At 38.0% G+C, this 17,345-nt stretch overlaps 1 protein-coding gene across 2 annotated transcripts in view; it reads left to right on the forward strand.

Moving 5' to 3' along the window:
• CRACD (capping protein inhibiting regulator of actin dynamics) overlaps nt 1-17,345 on the forward strand; it is a 229,809-nt gene that overhangs the window by 190,523 nt on the left and 21,941 nt on the right. For both annotated transcript variants that reach the window (XM_089669279.1, XM_089669278.1), the window contains exons 7-8: nt 469-642; nt 1,135-4,183. In XM_089669279.1, coding sequence (XP_089525405.1) covers nt 469-642; nt 1,135-4,183 — 3,223 coding nt within the window. The remainder of the gene's footprint in view (nt 1-468; nt 643-1,134; nt 4,184-17,345) is intronic.

A 17,345-nucleotide genomic window follows, 5' to 3' on the forward strand; every position in this document is an offset into this window, starting at 1 on the left:
ATCCTATATCTATTTCAGTGTATGTATTGATTTAAGGAAGTTTTACAGACCAAACAATCTGTGTTGTGTGTACTGGAAAAGAACAAGAGGAATTCAGTGATAACCATTATATCAAATATACAGTACATCCAATAAAAACAATAGAACAAAAAGTAAAGATGCAATGTTGTTTCTAGAGCGTACCCTGGACCAGTTTGATAGAGACCATGACAAAGGATCTTAATGCTATACCACATCACATATGTGGATAGGTTTGACCCAAACAGTCAGCTGGAAAAGGACTGTGCGAAGAGAAGGTAGAGAGAATTAAAGAAAAAAAAAAAAAGGAAAAGGAGTCAGGAAAGAAAGGGAACAGCCTGTACTAGAGAAGAGAGGAAAGGGGAAGAGGGTAGGGGAGAGAACCTGGCAAGCTGTATTCTATTTCTATAACTGCAATTACATTTGATATATTATCTTTTTGATGTGCAGGCAACACCAGTGAAAACATCACGGCCAAAACGGCCATCGGGCACAATTGAGTCCATAAATCTGGATGCCGTTCCTCGATCTGTTGCACGACTAGATAACAGTGCTGCTAAACACAAACTTTCTGTCAAGCCAAAAAACCAGAGAGTGTCAAAGAAACACAGAGGCATGTCCCAGGTAGTATATTTTAGTTTAATAGATTATGTGCTTGCTTCAGATATGTATAATGCCTGAAATATTATAATAAGTTTTTTCATTAAGTAGATAACTTTGAAAATAAGGGTGAAGCCTTCCAACATTATTCTTTAAAAATAACAATTGCCTTTTACAGGCACTGACATCTGATTAGTTAAAAACAAGGGTTCTGTTACAGAACCATTGTATTTTATTAATATTCTGCAATGCCATATTTCATCATTACATGATGCTGCAGATAATATCTCGGTTTACCGCTTCTGTTCTCAATAAAACTTGAGAACTGTACAATCTACATGACCTTTATGTTTCTACACAGAAAAAAAGTCTACAACTGTCATTATAATTTTTGCTCATTTGTTACCATTTAGAATGCTTTAAAGATACCAGTGTAAACTGCAAAAATAATTTCAAGGAAAAGTTTACAGTGCAATATTATATTTGCTTTAGCTATCACATCTAATTTGTCCACAGGACTTCAACACTATAGAAGACAATGAAAATGAAATCACTTTGAATATGCAAAGATCCCTTGAGAAAGCCATGTTCCACTCCATGGATATACCCTCCCATAATATACTAATGTCTGATCATTTTGAACGAAAAATTCATGAATCCCAAGTATCTGAGCAATTTCGAACTTTGGTGCCTAAGGGGGAAAACAAGATCAATAAAGATCAAGAAGGCAAACAGACAGATCCCAGTACCAGCAGACAAGTAGTACAAGAAATTAGGCAGCCTGATGAAGAGAAAAAGTCAGAAGCAGATAAACGGAAAGAAGAAGAAGAAAGAAAGAGACAGGAGATCATTAGAAACATAGACTTGGAAAGGCTTCAACAAAAAATAAGAGAACAAAATGAAAATGAACTGAAAGAACAGCGTCGGCGTGAGGAGGAGAGAAAACAGAGAGCTGAACAAATTCTAAAAGAGTTAGAAGAGCATAGAAGACAAGAGGAGCAGAAGCAACATGAGCTGGAGCAGAAGAAAACATTTCAACTGGCAGAGGAACAGAAGAAACGGGAGCTGGAAATACAGAGAGCACTTCAGATAGCAGAAGAGCAAAGAAAAGAGGAAATGGAGAGGCAAAGAACTATTCAGTTAGCAGAAGAGCAGAAAAAACATGAACTAGAGCAGAGAGCCATTAAGATAATGCAAGAGCAGAGAAAATATGAACAGGAGAAACAGGAGTCCCATCATATAGAAGAAGAGCAGAAAACAAGACAAGCAGAGCAGCAGAAAGCTTTCCAGATTGCAGAGGAACAGAAAAATTGTGACTTGGAGGAGCAAGGAGTACTTCAGAAAACAGAAGAGCAGAAACAACATGAACTAGATATGCAAAGGGTTCCCCAGGTTGCAGAAGAGCTAAAAAAACGTGAACTTCAGCAGCAGAAAGACCTTCAGATAGCAGAAGAACAGAGACAACATCAGTTAGAGCTAAAAAGAACTCTCCAGATCATGGAGGAGCAGAAAAAGCAGGAACTAGAACTGCAGAAAGCAGAAGAACATCAGAAAAATAATTTGGACCAACAAAAAACTGTTCAGATAGAAGAACAAAAAGGTCAGGGGTTGTTGGAGCAGAAAGCTCCCCAGACAACTGAGGAGCAGCAATTACAGACACCAAAAAGCCAAAGTCACCAAGTATCAGAGGAAATCGTAGTCCAGCAGTGTATAAAAGAGCAAATGAGAGCTGACGATCTACATAGAACTGATTGTCAGAAAAAGCCAGACTTTCAAGAAAAAAAAAATTTACAGAAGAAAGAGCAACAAATACCCGAGGACATCAAGGAGCTTATCCCAGAACATCTTTCCCCTCTGTATACAGAAGCTGTCTCAGCAGAGGAAGATCTACTTGAAGAACAAAAAATGGAGGTGGAAGTTAAAGGAGATGAGGAAGAACTAAAGCAGAAAAAACAAAAAGAAGTAGAATCTCAGGAGCAGGAAAGAATTAATGAAGAACTAAGATGGCAGGAACTTGACCAAAAGCAGAGGCCATTTACATTTAAAGTCACATCAGGTGAAAAGCAAATTATATTTGAGAAAGTTAATTTAACTCCAGTTACTGTACCAAAAGAGCCAATAATATTCCCAGGTACACAAGATGCAAAAGAAAATAAGGGCACTATTAGTTCACACTCTCTTCCATCTGCTCAGTGCATACCCCACACTGCCATTTTGGTAACAGGAGCACAGCTTTGTGGTACAGCTGTAAACCTACATCAGATTAAGGATCCTGCTTGTAAGTCTTTACTGGGCCTCAGTGATGAAAGAAAATTAGATATAACAGAAAACAAAATGCAGAAAGAAAAGGACAGTACTAAACATGTCAGTAGTAAGACAAAGTATACATCAGAAGCATTAGACAATCAGTCATTCCTAGCAGAATGGGCTTCCATAAGGTCTAAAATACTAAGCAAAGCTGAAATTGCAACTGATGAAAAGAACCAAAGAAGTCCTCCCGACTCTGGCGATGACAGATTGGCCAAGAGCAGGGTTGATTCCCATAGCAGCTTACGGAAGACAATGTCAGCTATCCCTAAATTTTCAATAACACCCGCATGGCAGAAATTTCCAGAAACTGGAAAATTAACAGAAATTAGTATTGAGACCTCTATAAAACCTCCAAGTAAGGAAAACATAGCAGTATTACCTGACAGCACACCTCAGGGCAAGACTGGAGAGAGGACAGTCATGGCTCCAGAAATGGTGACTAGAATTAAAAAGCAAGTTACCATTGATGGGAATGCAGAGGGATGGATATTTTCCAAAGATCTTCCATCCTTTTTAGTTCCTAACCCACCACAATCTCCTCGTCGGGGGCATTTGGAAGGGCAAATGTCACTTGAAACACAATTTAGTAATGGCACTTTGAAAACAGATAAATTATTGCAAAATACAGAGGACAAAACCTCTCCATTTGGAGTCAAATTAAGAAGGACAAACTATTCATTAAGGTTTCATGCTGATCCACAGAATGAACAAAAAAGGAAAAAACGATATAGTGCAGGAGACAGCTTTGAAGGGGTTCCTGCCCCATTAACGCCAACAGATGAAACAGAAATTAGGACTATAGCCAGGAAAGAACTTTTAGGGTCACCAGTGAAGATGAAGAAAGATAACCTTACTAAAGATCTAGTGGATGCCTCAAGCAATGTAAATGATAATGCCCAATTTATGGTCCCTTCTATAGTGTCAGGATCAAGTCCCCATATGTCATTTCCTAATAAAGACAAAGTAATCCCCAAATCACCAACTATACAGAAACCATCTCTTGCTCCAAAACCTGCCAGCCCAACACCACCATCTTCTCCAATTTCCCATCTGGGCAGAACAAATGTGACTGACCTATATGGACAACGGTTGGAAAAAAATGAGAAGGATAAAGAAACAACTGGAGAAATGAATCTTTCTTTATCTTCTCCAAGCCATGATGAAGTTGTACAGCAAGATTCAAAAGATAAAGCTGGTCTACCATCTATTTCTTGGAGAGAGAAGACAGACAAAAGGCCTGAGAGATTAGGAAAAGGTTAGTTTTAATATATATATTTTAAACCCATACATTATTTATTTCTGTTTTCCACTATACTTTGCATCATGCAAGACATGCATTCTATGCTTACATTACCTACTTCAAACACTACTTTCCAAAGCTTTGGTCACAAACCACAGTGATTCATCAGTATGGACGCCAGGGGCGGACTGACAACACATGGGGCCCCCGGGCAATAGGGGATCATGGGACCCCTGTGTCCTAACCCAAACTCAAAAAAGCCTATGAAAAAGTTATCAGGGGCATCTCGTGGGGCCCCCTACTGACCGAGTGCCCGAGTTTCTACATGGTCAGTCCGCCCCTGATGGAAACTTGAGGCTGGAAGCAAACTATTTCTACCTCTTTTGCTGTTAATGTAGACTGTGCCTGAAATGCTGCTTAGGGTTTTAAATAAAGATTTTAGTCAAGGTGGGTTGTCTATAAGATGTGTTTTAATAATTTAGGACAACAGAAACTCTTAGTTCTCTGATAATGCCTATTATTATTATTATTGGGGGATCAGGAAGGATATTTTTCCCCTGCAGGAGCAAATTGGATCATGCTTTGCTGGGGTTTTTTTTGCCTTCCTCTGGATCAACTGTGGATGTAGGATTATAACTTTTTTTTTAATGGTTGAACTGGATGGACTTTTTTCTTTTTTCAGCTAGACTAACTATGTAACTATCGCTATAAGTAATTTTAACCACTTGAGGACCACCTACCCGCAATGTACTATGGACAGGTGGCCCGTACATGCACAGCAATGTACCTATACGTTGCTGGTCTCTTCTGGGTATAGGGCGTGCATACCCCTGCCCGCCAAATCCCATTTTCACCATTGAGAGTATTCTTCCCCTCTTTGCTGTAGTGTGGTATACCAGCTCGATAGGATGGTGGATAAGAAATGCTTGTCTCATGTGGTGAAAACAGCATAACAGTTCATAGGTACAGCCCAACCGAATTTGGATACAGCAAATGCCAGCAGATTCTAAAAGAGGGCAAAAGCTATTAGTAGTGATCCAACCCATCCGGGTTATAGTGTGCTTGCCCTGTTGCCATCCAGAAAAAGATATAGGTCACTTAAAATGCACACTAATCGTTTGAATTAGTTTTTTTCCCTGGGGCTATATATATATATATATATATATATATATATATATATATATATATATATATATATTGTCTAGAAACCCACCAGGTGCAGAGTTTTAGGAATTTTATGTGAAATTTGTAGTTTTTTAAAAATATTTTTGCTACATTTAAGAACAGATACACTTTATGATCAAATGTTTGTGGACACCAGATAATCTCAAATACTATATGGCAAAAATTATGTGACACCCCCTCCTACAATAATTATTGAGAGCAGGTGTTTCCAATGAAGGTTCTTGTTAATGTTACAACATACAAAGAAATATTAAACAACTGTGCTTCCAACTTTGTGATGACAGTTTTAGGACATGACTGTGCCCAAAAGTCCAGTCCAAAATGATATGGTTTGATGAGCTTGGTGTAGAGACAGAGCCTTGACCTCATCCCTATTGAAAATCTTTGGAATAAACCCAAATGCCTATTGCATGCCAGACCTTCTCGTTCAACATCAGTACTAGACCGCACAAATGCTCTTTTAACTAAATGGGACAAATTCCCACAGACACGCTTTCCAGTGGAACCTGTTTTGGCCCAAAGTGTTGTTCAGTTGTGTATCAATGCTCATGCTTTTGGAATGGCATATTTACCATACTTGTATATGGTAGGTGTGATGGTCAAGTGTCCACAAACTTTGATCATATAATGGGCATGTGTTAAGAAGCATGTACGTGTGGTTGTGTTGAGAATTGTTTTTTAATTTTGCTGTTGTAAAGTGTAAAGAGTACCTTGATAAATTTCATTTTTATGTATAATGACAATAACATATATCATGTTATCATAAAAAAGGTAAATACTTTGGTTTCAAATATGCTACCATAAAGGTGTTTGGTGCTGGCAGCTAAATGCAAGCTCAAACTGGCACTGTGTGTAACCAGACAAGTGATGCCACTTCAGCAACTCAACTTTATGCATTTGGCTTCTAGCTCAAAACCAAGAGATATGTATATCCTTTATGATGTTTTACTTATAACCCAAGAAAAGGACAATACCCCAAGACATGCTGGCTTTTATGTGCACCCAGCCAAAATAAATAAAAGTTTGGCCAGAAGGCAAAGTTGCTTTTATTCATTTTCTTTCAGTTGGGTAATCAGTGGCTTGTTCATTCCCACATCCTTCCACATTTTAATGCCCTTTTGTTGATCACACAGCATACAAACTCTGATTCCCTCCACACATTTTGGTATCCCCATATAATTTCCTGCATTTTATTTAATTGTAAAACCTAGTGCCCGTATCCCCTTCTCTCTAGGTTTTCTTACTGACCAGCTGGTCAATCCTTACCTCTTGCTAGAAAAGGAGTCTAATACTAGAGTTTCATTTGTTATTATAAAAGGAAATCAGTTTCAGTTCTTCCTAACTATTTTGATAACACAATGAGCCTTACAATAGTATTTCAATCAAGGCCACACAGTAATGGCAACAATCTACTAAAACATTTTTATTTCAGACATGTTCCTTGAACATCCCCACCTGTGGGTATAACCATGGGCAAAGACATTCAGTGAACACGTCTAGAATAAATATGTTTTAGAGGATTAATATCATCACTCTGTGGCCTTTCTTGAAAGACAATTGCAATGTGTAAGAGTGGAGGCTGATTGATACAACTGGCACCTATTTTGACCTGGACCAGGGAGAATGAGTGGAGTTATAGGAGTGGCGCTCTGTATTGTGGAAGCCAGACTTAAAGCCACCTTAAAACATAAGACAAATTATGGTCTTAGGTTTTAAGGTGAAAATAACTGTCAACGGTAACCAGTCAGTGCAGTGTTTTAATCTCACAGACTGCTATCAGAACAACTTTCTTCTGAGACATATTGATAAATAAGGCCCAATATATTTTATATTAGACATGTGTGATTCATTTCAGATGCAATTTTTGTTATTCGGAGAGGTATCTGAATCTTTGAATCAAAATAGTAATGAATCTCAAGGAATCCCACATAAATTATAGCAAAAAAAATTAAGATTTTTGAAGCATCCAAAATAACGTAATGACATAGCAAATGATTCAAATTAATACAGATCCAATTGGTTTTTATGTTACATTAGAATTACCATTGTTCATTCATTTTTTCTGATCTATTTTGTTTTTCGTTTGCATTAACATTTATCATTATTATAAAAAAAAATGTATTACATATAAAAAGGAAACATATTGCAATAAATACAGTAAGGTATAAAATTTAATTTAATTGATGATTCCTACTTAGTTTGTTTGGGTTGTATGCAGGTGGATCCATCAGAATATACGTATCATAACATAACAAATTAATCCCAAATTAATTTTGTTCCATTCATTCTTTTGGATACATTTCTTTTTTATTTTGCATTAATATTTTTCATTATCATAAAAAAAAAAAAATCAGCTCATTCCATTTCTCTTCATGGGTTGGACTAACAGGGATGACTCAGAGTACATAAGTAATATCTCATGAATTAATACATTAAAACAAATGTAGCCAATCTTCTAGAATATACGAAACAAATTCCAAAAAAGAATAATTCTAACACAAAGAATACGATGAAACAAAATGACTTTATTAAATGGATATAGATAGTGAATTCTTGTGAGCTATTATGAATTGAGGTGTTCAATAAGTAACATTAAGTGAAATCTTATTTAATGTATAAGGTGCGCTGGCACTTACACTGACTCACTTGCTAGTGTGTATATAATGGTAAAGGATGGATTGCGCCGCGCTCCTATATAATAATATATTAAACTTATACTTCTAAGGTAAATATCGATTTCAATTTCAATATCAATTACTGTGACTTGTGGCTATAACAATAAACATATATAGAAGTGTACATATAAGTGGCATACATGATAAATAATCCTGAAGTGATAGTGCCTTAAGGGGTACCATGGTATAAAACCATATTGCACCTCTATGTTGCTGTGATAACTCTATTCACATTGTGCAAAAACATATACAAATTGTGCATGTGCATATAGAAAAGTAAATAAAATTATATATAAAAGTCTTTCAAATTAAATGTGCAAGTGAATTTTCTGTTCCTTCTTGCCGAGTGCTAAATGGTCTCCCTATGTGCTCACCTCTATATTTGCCTGAATGAATCCAGGCAAATACGCTTTTTATCCTTCCAGGATAGGTGAAACGGGATGATGCTCTTGCTCTAGCCGTCCCAGAAGGTGGACATGCATTAAGATGGGTCCTCCTGTTATCTCCTTTCTCTCCCTGTGTATCAATAAATACACTGACCAGCTCTCTTAGGATCTCCCAATTCCCCTCCTGGGGTTGTTTCCTTCTTCACTCCTCCTTATGCCAGCTCATGGGGTGTTGGTCTAATTATCCCTCGAAGCTCTCCACATGACATGACCCTTCCTGTCCTTACGCGCTGTCAGCATGTCATGCTGACAGCGCGTAAGGACAGGAAGGGTATCTAGACGGGATTGATGCTGGAAAGGAAAATTCACTGCAGACAGGATTCAACCTAGGATACAAGTTGGGAGTAAACACGCTAATGCCATGTGGAGAACTTCAAGGGATTATTAGACCAACACCCCATGAGCTGGCATAAGGAGGCGTGAAGAAGGAAACAACCCCAGCAGGGGAATTGGGAGATCCTAAGTGAGCTGGTCAGTGTATTTATTGATACACAGGGAGAGAAAGGAGATAACAGGAGGACCCATCTTAATGCATGTCCACCTTCTGGGACGGCTAGAGCAAGAGCATCATCCCATTTCACCTATCCTGGAAGGATAAAAAGCGTATTTGCCTGGATTCATTCAGGCAAATATAGAGGTGAGCACATAGGGAGACCATTTAGCACTCGGCAAGAAGGAACAGAAAATTCACCTGCACATTTAATTTGAAAGACTTTTATATATAATTTTATTTACTTTTTTATATGCACGTGCACAATTTGTATATGTTTTTGCACAATGTGAATAGAGTTATCACAGCAACATAGAGGTGCAATATGGTTTTATACCATGGTACCCCTTAAGGCACTATCACTTCAGGATTATTTATCATGTATGCCACTTATATGTACACTTCTATATATGTTTATTGTTATAGCCACAAGTCACAGTAATTGATATTGAAATCGATATTTACCTTAGAAGTATAAGTTTAATATATTATTATATAGGAGCGCGGCGGAATCCATCCTTGACTTTATTAAATGAATCCGAACCGAAACAAAACAAATATTTTTGTCGTGAACATCTCCATTAGATATATTTTTCTGATCATGTAAACAAGTAAGTGAATATATTAATTTATATTCATGTAATGTATTTCGTATTCAAAGAAACATCTAAATTACATATGTTTTATGTATTATCTTATTCAGAGTTTCATCGGAAGTCTAAACTGATTGCCTATGCAGCATTAGCATCAATTTTTACTTCACGTTGAAGAAAGTGTAGAATATAATAAATATAATGGAAATTCTTGAGTATTTTAAATTGTCACATACTGTATTCTTTACTTTTAAGCTCCCTTCTGCTTCCGTACATTACAAATTGAGGCTAGCTGTTATTTTCATTGATGACATCTCTTCTCTGGACTACAAAGATTATTCTTCAAGAACATTTCCTCTTAGTTTAATTATTACCTAGACAATTAATGTTTTTGTACACTGAACTTGTGGATCTTTGGCAGTTAGGTTTATCTTTATTACTATTAACTAGTTAGAGATATTAGAGGTCATAGATATAAACAATCTCATGTCACCATTATATTATGTAATTAGTTATATTAATGGACAGAATTTGCCGGATTCTTATCTTAGTGTGGATACAAATATGTTATAAGCTTTAACAACATCAAATAATGCAAGAATGCCAAACGAAAGTGTATTAATGTAGAAAGCTGGTCCAGGTCCACCATACTCAAATTAAACCATGTACTCACATAAAGACTGGCTTAAAGTGGGGAGAGGAAGGAAGGGTCAGAGTATACCTGTGTACATCTCCGGTGCACTGGGGGTGAACCAGGGTGGTCTCAAAAAAGGACCGATGAAAGCTTTATCTGTATCTGTACACCTGGGCCTCCTCCAAACCTAATTTTGTACCCAAACTGCCGGTCCCTGATGGCCATACTTGTGTCTTGTTTTGTTTATCTCTGTAAGTTTGTGTCTGTCTTTACTCACTTACCAAGTGGCTGGCCCTGCATCTGTCCTTGCACTCTCCTACACTGTTTGGCACTATATGTGCAGTTATTTTGTCTGCATATACAGTATTTGGTTTCTCCAAATTCCTGTTTTCCTGATTGTATCTGTCTGTATTTCCCTATATATGTTTGTCTGATTATTGTACTGTCCTTTCCCACCTTAATTAAATCTGTATGGCCCTACCAGCACGTATCCATTTAATCCTAGCCTTGTTCCTACTTATCTATTCCTGATGGTCTCTGTTCTTCTTCCCCTATCAACCATACATATGTCTTTTGTTTCCTTGCTTTTATTTCTACTACCTTTAACTGTGTCCAACTATTCCTTTCTGTGTCTCTGTGTTTGTCTTTATAAATATACCTACAGGCATCTCTGTTCCTAAATACAGTACTTGATTTCCAAATGTGTGCCCCTGATTGTGTCCCGATATTTCCTAACTATCTGTATCTACATTTGACTCTATATAATTCTACCTGCCTTTGTGTGTATCTGTACTTATCTGTGTCCTTCCCTGAGGGGGTGGGGGGGAAGGATCATCTACCCTTTTTTTAAAAAATGGCCTCTGGGAAAAGAGCTCTACACCCTGTTCCAAAACATTATACAAATGATATTTTTCTCATTTACCTAAATAATTGATGTAAATAACAGTCAGCATAATTCTCATGTTATCAACAATTAAGAGTACAATTGAAATTTTATTAAAAAAACCTCCTAATGATAACAGTAATTTTTTTAAACATAAAAAACTTACAATGCACCGTTCCAAATTATTACGCACAGTAAGTTTCAAAACACTTTATAGGTTGTAAAGAACTGAAAATTGTCATTTGTTGTGTTTGCAGAATATTTACTGAAATCAAAAGCTATTTCAATCAAATTTTTAACAACATTTTAACTTTTTAAACATTTTAACAGGTCACGTTACATTTTAACATAGGACCCCTTATTTGATAGCAGCTTCACAAGTCTTGCATCCATTGAACTTGTGAGTTTTTGGACAGTTTCTGCTTGAATGTGTTTGCAAGATGTCAGAATAGCCTCCCAGAGCTACTGTTTGGATGTAAACTGCCTCCCACCCTCATAGATCTTTTGCTTGAGGATGCTCCAAAGGTTCTCCAAAGGTCAGGGAAGGATGGAGGCCACACCATGACTTTCTCTCCTTTTATCCCCATAGCAGCCATTGATGCAGAGGTATTCTTTGCAGCATGAGATGGTGCATTGTCATACATGAAGATGATTTTATTATGGAAAGCATAGTTCTTCCTTCTGTACCAGGGAAGAAAGTGGTCAGTCATAAACTCCACATAATTTGCAGAGGTCGTCTTTACACCTTCGGGGACCCTAAAGGGGCTGACCAGCTCTGTTCCCATGATTCTGGCCAAAAACATGACTCCACCACCGCCTTGCTGACGTTGCAGCCTTGTTGGAACAGGGTGGCCGTCCACCAACCATCCACTACTCCATCCATCTAGACCATCCAGGGTTGCACGGCACTCATCAGTGAACAGGACTGTTTGAAAATTAGTCTTCATGTATTTTTCTGCCCAATGCAGCCATTTCTGCTTGTGAGCATTGGTTAGTGGTGGCCGAATAGAAGGTTTATGCACAGTTGCAAGACTCTGGAGGCCTCTACACCTTGATGTCCGTGGGACTCCAGAGGCACCAGCAGCTTCAAATATCTGTTTGCTGCTATTTAATGGTATTTTAGCAGCTGTTCTCTTGATCCGATGCATGGATCTGGCAGAAATCTTCCTCAATGTGCCTTTATCTGCACGAACCCGTCTGTGCTCTGAATCAGCCACAAATCTCTTAATAGTGCGATGATCACGCTTAAGTTTTCATGAAATATCTAATGTTTTCATACCTCGTCCAAGGCATTGAACTATTTCACTCTTTTTGGCAGCAGAGAGATCCTTTTTCTTCCCCATATTGCTTGAAAATGGTGCTCTGCTTAATAATGTGGAACACCCTCCTTTAGTAGTTTTTCCTTAAATTGGGCTCATCTGCCAATCTAATTATCACAGGTGTCCGAGATTGTTTTCAGTGATCAAAAGAGCCCTGACACACAATGCCATCCATGAGTTAAACTGAAAAACAAAATATTTAATCTTTGTGACACTTAAATAGAATTTGCATAATAATTTGGAACAGGGTGTAGAAAGAAGAAAAGAAAAAAATCATAGAAAGAAATGCCTGCAAGGAAGAGTAATTATGTGTTTTAGTTTTGTTCTTTCAAAAAGTTTTGCATGACGTCTTTTCTTTATTTGTGACGTTCAAGCTACTGCGCAAGTGCTTAAATTGGATAGTGAACAAAACAGCAAACACACTAAGAGGATATCCTCTCCAAATACCAAATCTAAATAAATATCTGGTGTTGATTGGTGCAATCAAAGTAATATACAGATTATGCACAAACGATACATAAATATGCAAATGTGAACAGTGAATAAAGTTCTCAATGGTAAACCAGTACCAAAAATGAAAGTGCAAAATAATTAGCACATATGTGACAGTCCCTATGGGGGTATATATAACAGTCTCCTTTTGATTGATGAATAGTGCTGACTTTTCGTTCCAACTCATATGACCACCATCGTGAACACTGCACCACCGTGATGACAGATTGGAGGCTTACCAGATCCTTTGACCGCTTGACTATAGGGGTCATCATACGCCCTATTACAACACTTCCAATCCAGACTCATGTATTTCAAGCCAGACCACATGTATCATCAAAAGCTCTTCAGACCATCCCGATCTCACGAAGTTGGCCTATATTCACATAAAATTTTTAGCAAGGGGGCATTCAGAAGGGAGGATCAAGGGAATCGAGGGACCCCAGAAAAGGAGGTTCGGGACCACATGTTTGTTATTTTCATTTCGAAAATTATAACTTTACAATTAGTTTAATGTATGTTTGTCTGTCCTTGTTGCTGTCCTGCTCCGTTTATGTGCCCATTCATCCTAAACATATCCTGTTCGATGTGTACCTATATCTATTTCTGTTCTAATCTCAGTTCTGTTCTGTTTTAATCTCGGCTGCTACTCTCCCTGCCTGAGAGACATTCTGTCCCTACCTGTACTGTATCTGTATGTTACTGTATCATTTCTGGCTATCTGCCCCCATTCTGGCTTCCAATGTGTCTCTCTGTTGTAATGTTTGTGCTTGCTTAAATGTCTCTAACACATAAAAAAATCATTACAGAAAAATCATCATGCTTTTTGATATTTGCATATATTTTTTCAAATAGAATTAATGAGAATGAAAAATAATTCATAGAAAGCTTGCATAAGTGCAAAATGACCTTGCATATTATTAATATATGTGCATATATTAATGCACTTAGGTTTAGTGATAATACAGTTGCCTAATTAAATAAAAGCTATAGCGCAGTTTCATGATTTCTGTTATGTTTAATACAGCACAAGAGGAATGAAAATGGGATCCATTTATCATAACTGACCCCATATTAAAGCTAATGAGTTTTTTTTGGTTGCTGCTTTCATTATTATCTAAAATGAAACTGAAAGCCGTAAAACATAGCAGTACATTGAAATATAAGAAATAAAATTTGTTTAATGTTTGAGTTCCACACAGAATTTAGTTTTTCTATCATCCACTGAGGGAAACGGATTCTGAAGATAACTGGGTTATTGGACACTAGACTACAACAATATACCAGTCTTTTAGAAGAATGGTTATATCTCTCAACTCTATTAAACTCATTTCTTTAGTTAGTCTTCTTTAATCTACCACTGCTGGATGAGTCAGATTAGGTTTTGCTAATCTGGGAGTTTTGCCAATGTAGCCATCGAACGCAGTTTTATCCCAGGCAGAGTGCTCATGGATCCCACTGCAACAACCCTGCTGAACCATGTCTGGTAGAGATGTGCACAAAGGAAAAAATTGTTTGGTGTTGGATTTATTCGTAAAGTTAATAATTTTTTCCTAATATTTTTTATGTTAGAATGATTATTTTCCAGGATCTGTTTCGTATATTCAGATTCATTTGTACATTCATTGTTCCTAATCAATTCATATTTTTGAAAGTTATTTTGGAAGATTGGCTACATTATTTATTTATTTATTTCAGGTACTTATATAGTGCTGTTAATTTACACAGCACTTTACATTCACATCAGTCCCTAACCCTCAAGGGGTGTACAATCTAAGGTCCCTAACTTACATTCATACATATACATACTAGGGCCAATTTAGACAGGATCCAATTAACCTACCAGCATGTCTTTGGAGTGTGGGAGGAAACCTACGCAGGCACAGGGAGAACATGCAAACTCCAGGCAGGTGGTGCCGAGGCTGAGATCCGAACCAATGACCCTAGTACTGCCAGGCGGAAGTGCTAACCATTTTGCCACTGTGCTGCCCATAATAATTTGTTATTTCAGGAGATAATTTAGGCACTCACTGCTAGTCCAGTCCACAAAGAGAAATAGAATGAGCTGATTGGACGATATCCAAAAGAACAAATTGAACAAAACTCATTTCGGATTTTATTATTATACAGGATTTATATAGCGCCAACAGTTTGCGCAGCACTTTACAAAATGAAGGTAGACATTACAGTTACAATACAATTTGGTACAGGAGGAAACAGAGGGCCCTGCTCGTTAGAGTTTACAATCTAGGAGGAGGGGTTGAGTGATACAAAAGGTAATAGCTGTGGGAGGATGAGCTGATGGAGGAAATAAATGGCGGTTTACTAGGTAGAAGCAGGATAGACTTCTTTAAAGAGAAAGGTTTTCAGGGGTCATCTAAAGGTGGATAGATTAGGAGACAGCCAGACAGATTTGGGTAGGGAGTTCCAAAGGATGGAAGCTCAGGAGAAGTCATGGAGGCGAGCATGGGAGGAGGTGACACGGGAACTAGAGAGCAGAAGGTATTGGGAGGATCGAAGAGAGCAGTTTGCTTGATATTTTGAGACCAGGTTGGTGATGTAGCTGGGGGCAGAGTTGTGGATGGCTTTGCAAGTTGTTGTTAGTATTTTGAATTTTATTCATTGCCATGGAAGCCAGTGGAGAGATTGGCAGAGAGGGGTAGCAAACACTGAATGGTTGGTAAGGTGGATGAGCCTAGCAGCAGCATTCATGATGGACTGGAGGGGGGATAGCCTATGCAAAGGTAAGCCAGTGAGGAGGGAGTTGCAGTAGTCTAGGCGCAAGATAAGCAGGGAGTGAATTAGGAGCTTTGTGGTATCATTGGTTAAAAAGGGGCGTATTCTGGAGCTGTTTTTGGACAGGGATTGGATGTGGGCCTGAAAGGATAGTTCAGATATGTTATGTTATGATTTGGAGATTCTGATAGATATACCTCTATTCAACCTAAACACAATAAATAGGAATCATCATCTTATTTCACTTTTATACCTTACTGTGTTTATTGCAATATGTTTCCATTTCATATGTAGTGCATTTTTTATAATAATGAAAAAAGTTAATGCAAAATAAAAACAAAATAGATCAGAACCAATCCATTCATTATGTTGCTACTTTATTTCGGATGCTTCAAACATTAACAAAAGGCCATAACTATTGCACTATGTCATCTGAAACTAATGAATATGACTGAATTTGTTGTTTCGTTATAATTTATTTTTGATTCATTGAAATCGATTACTATTTTGATTCGAAGATTTCTATACAGGCACATCCAAATCTCTGAATAGCAAAAATGTTGTCCAAATTTTGATTTGTAACAAAATAAATTGTATATGTCTAATGTCTAGTCTACAGTTTTTTACATTCTAGAGTCCAATTCTACCTTATGCAGCAGTGTAAGGCTACGTTCACACTAGCATTGTGTGCAGGCGGCAGAGAGGCGTTTGGAAAGCGTTTTTATCGCTTCCCAAACGCCTCTGACAATTCTGCACATTGCAGCACATGGTGCTGTTCTAACGGGAGCATTAGCGCCGCGGCAAAATAGACGCCTCTGGTCGAGTCAGGAGGCGTTGAAGCCTCCTATTCTAGTCTATGGTGCCGCTCCGCAAACGCCCGGCCAGCGTTTGCGGTGCGGTTGCGACGCGGTTGCGGGGCGTTTGCGGAACGGTAACACCATTTAAACTTCATTATAGGCATTTGCGGAGCGTTTGTTAACGCTCGTCAAACGCCTAGCAACCGGCGCTTTTTGCGGAGCGTTAAAAAATGCTCCGCAAATGCCGGACCAACGCTTGCCAAACGCTATAGGGGGGTTTGGCAAGCGTTGGTAAAACAGTCAAGTGTGAACGAGCCCTTACTCAGATGTTTTCAGAATTCTTTGCCCCTCAATAGACTCCGTGGAAGGGATTTTAAAGTGACTACAAAAATCACATTTAGCACTTTTCTGCTGTATTTCAATATTATTTTAGAGCTAGTAGATGTGTATAGTGGTCAGATGTGCAACAAACACTACCTGAGGTTAATAGAAGCTAAACGCATCCAAGGAGATTGCTCAGCATTTACATTGATTAAAGTGGACATAAACCCGTACATTTACCCAGTGAAGTGACTGGCCTCAGATGATACACATAGATAAAACAAATCATCCTACATATGTTGTACCTGTCTATCTACAACTGTCTGCCCCCTACACCCATTCAAAGTGCAGAATTTACACAGGATCTCTCAGCTCTTAAAAGCAGGGGGTGGGGAGCTGAAGTTACACTCAGTGAGGAGAGCTCTGAGAGCTGATTGGAGGAAAGTGACACACAGCTCACAGGAACAGAGCTAAGGCTGTAAATTTTTTGGAGCTCCCGTCCCTGTCACCATTTTTCTCTTGGTATCAGGAAAACTTGTCAGAAGTGATTCATGCTGATAGCAGAGGAATGAAGCAGCAGACAGGAATTGCACTTAGTGCTCTAGA

The sequence above is a fragment of the Staurois parvus genome, unplaced genomic scaffold, assembly GCF_062004578.1.
Source record: "Staurois parvus isolate SC_StPar_1 unplaced genomic scaffold, SC_StPar_1.0 ptg000071l, whole genome shotgun sequence".
NCBI classification, from domain to species: Eukaryota; Metazoa; Chordata; class Amphibia; order Anura; family Ranidae; genus Staurois; species Staurois parvus.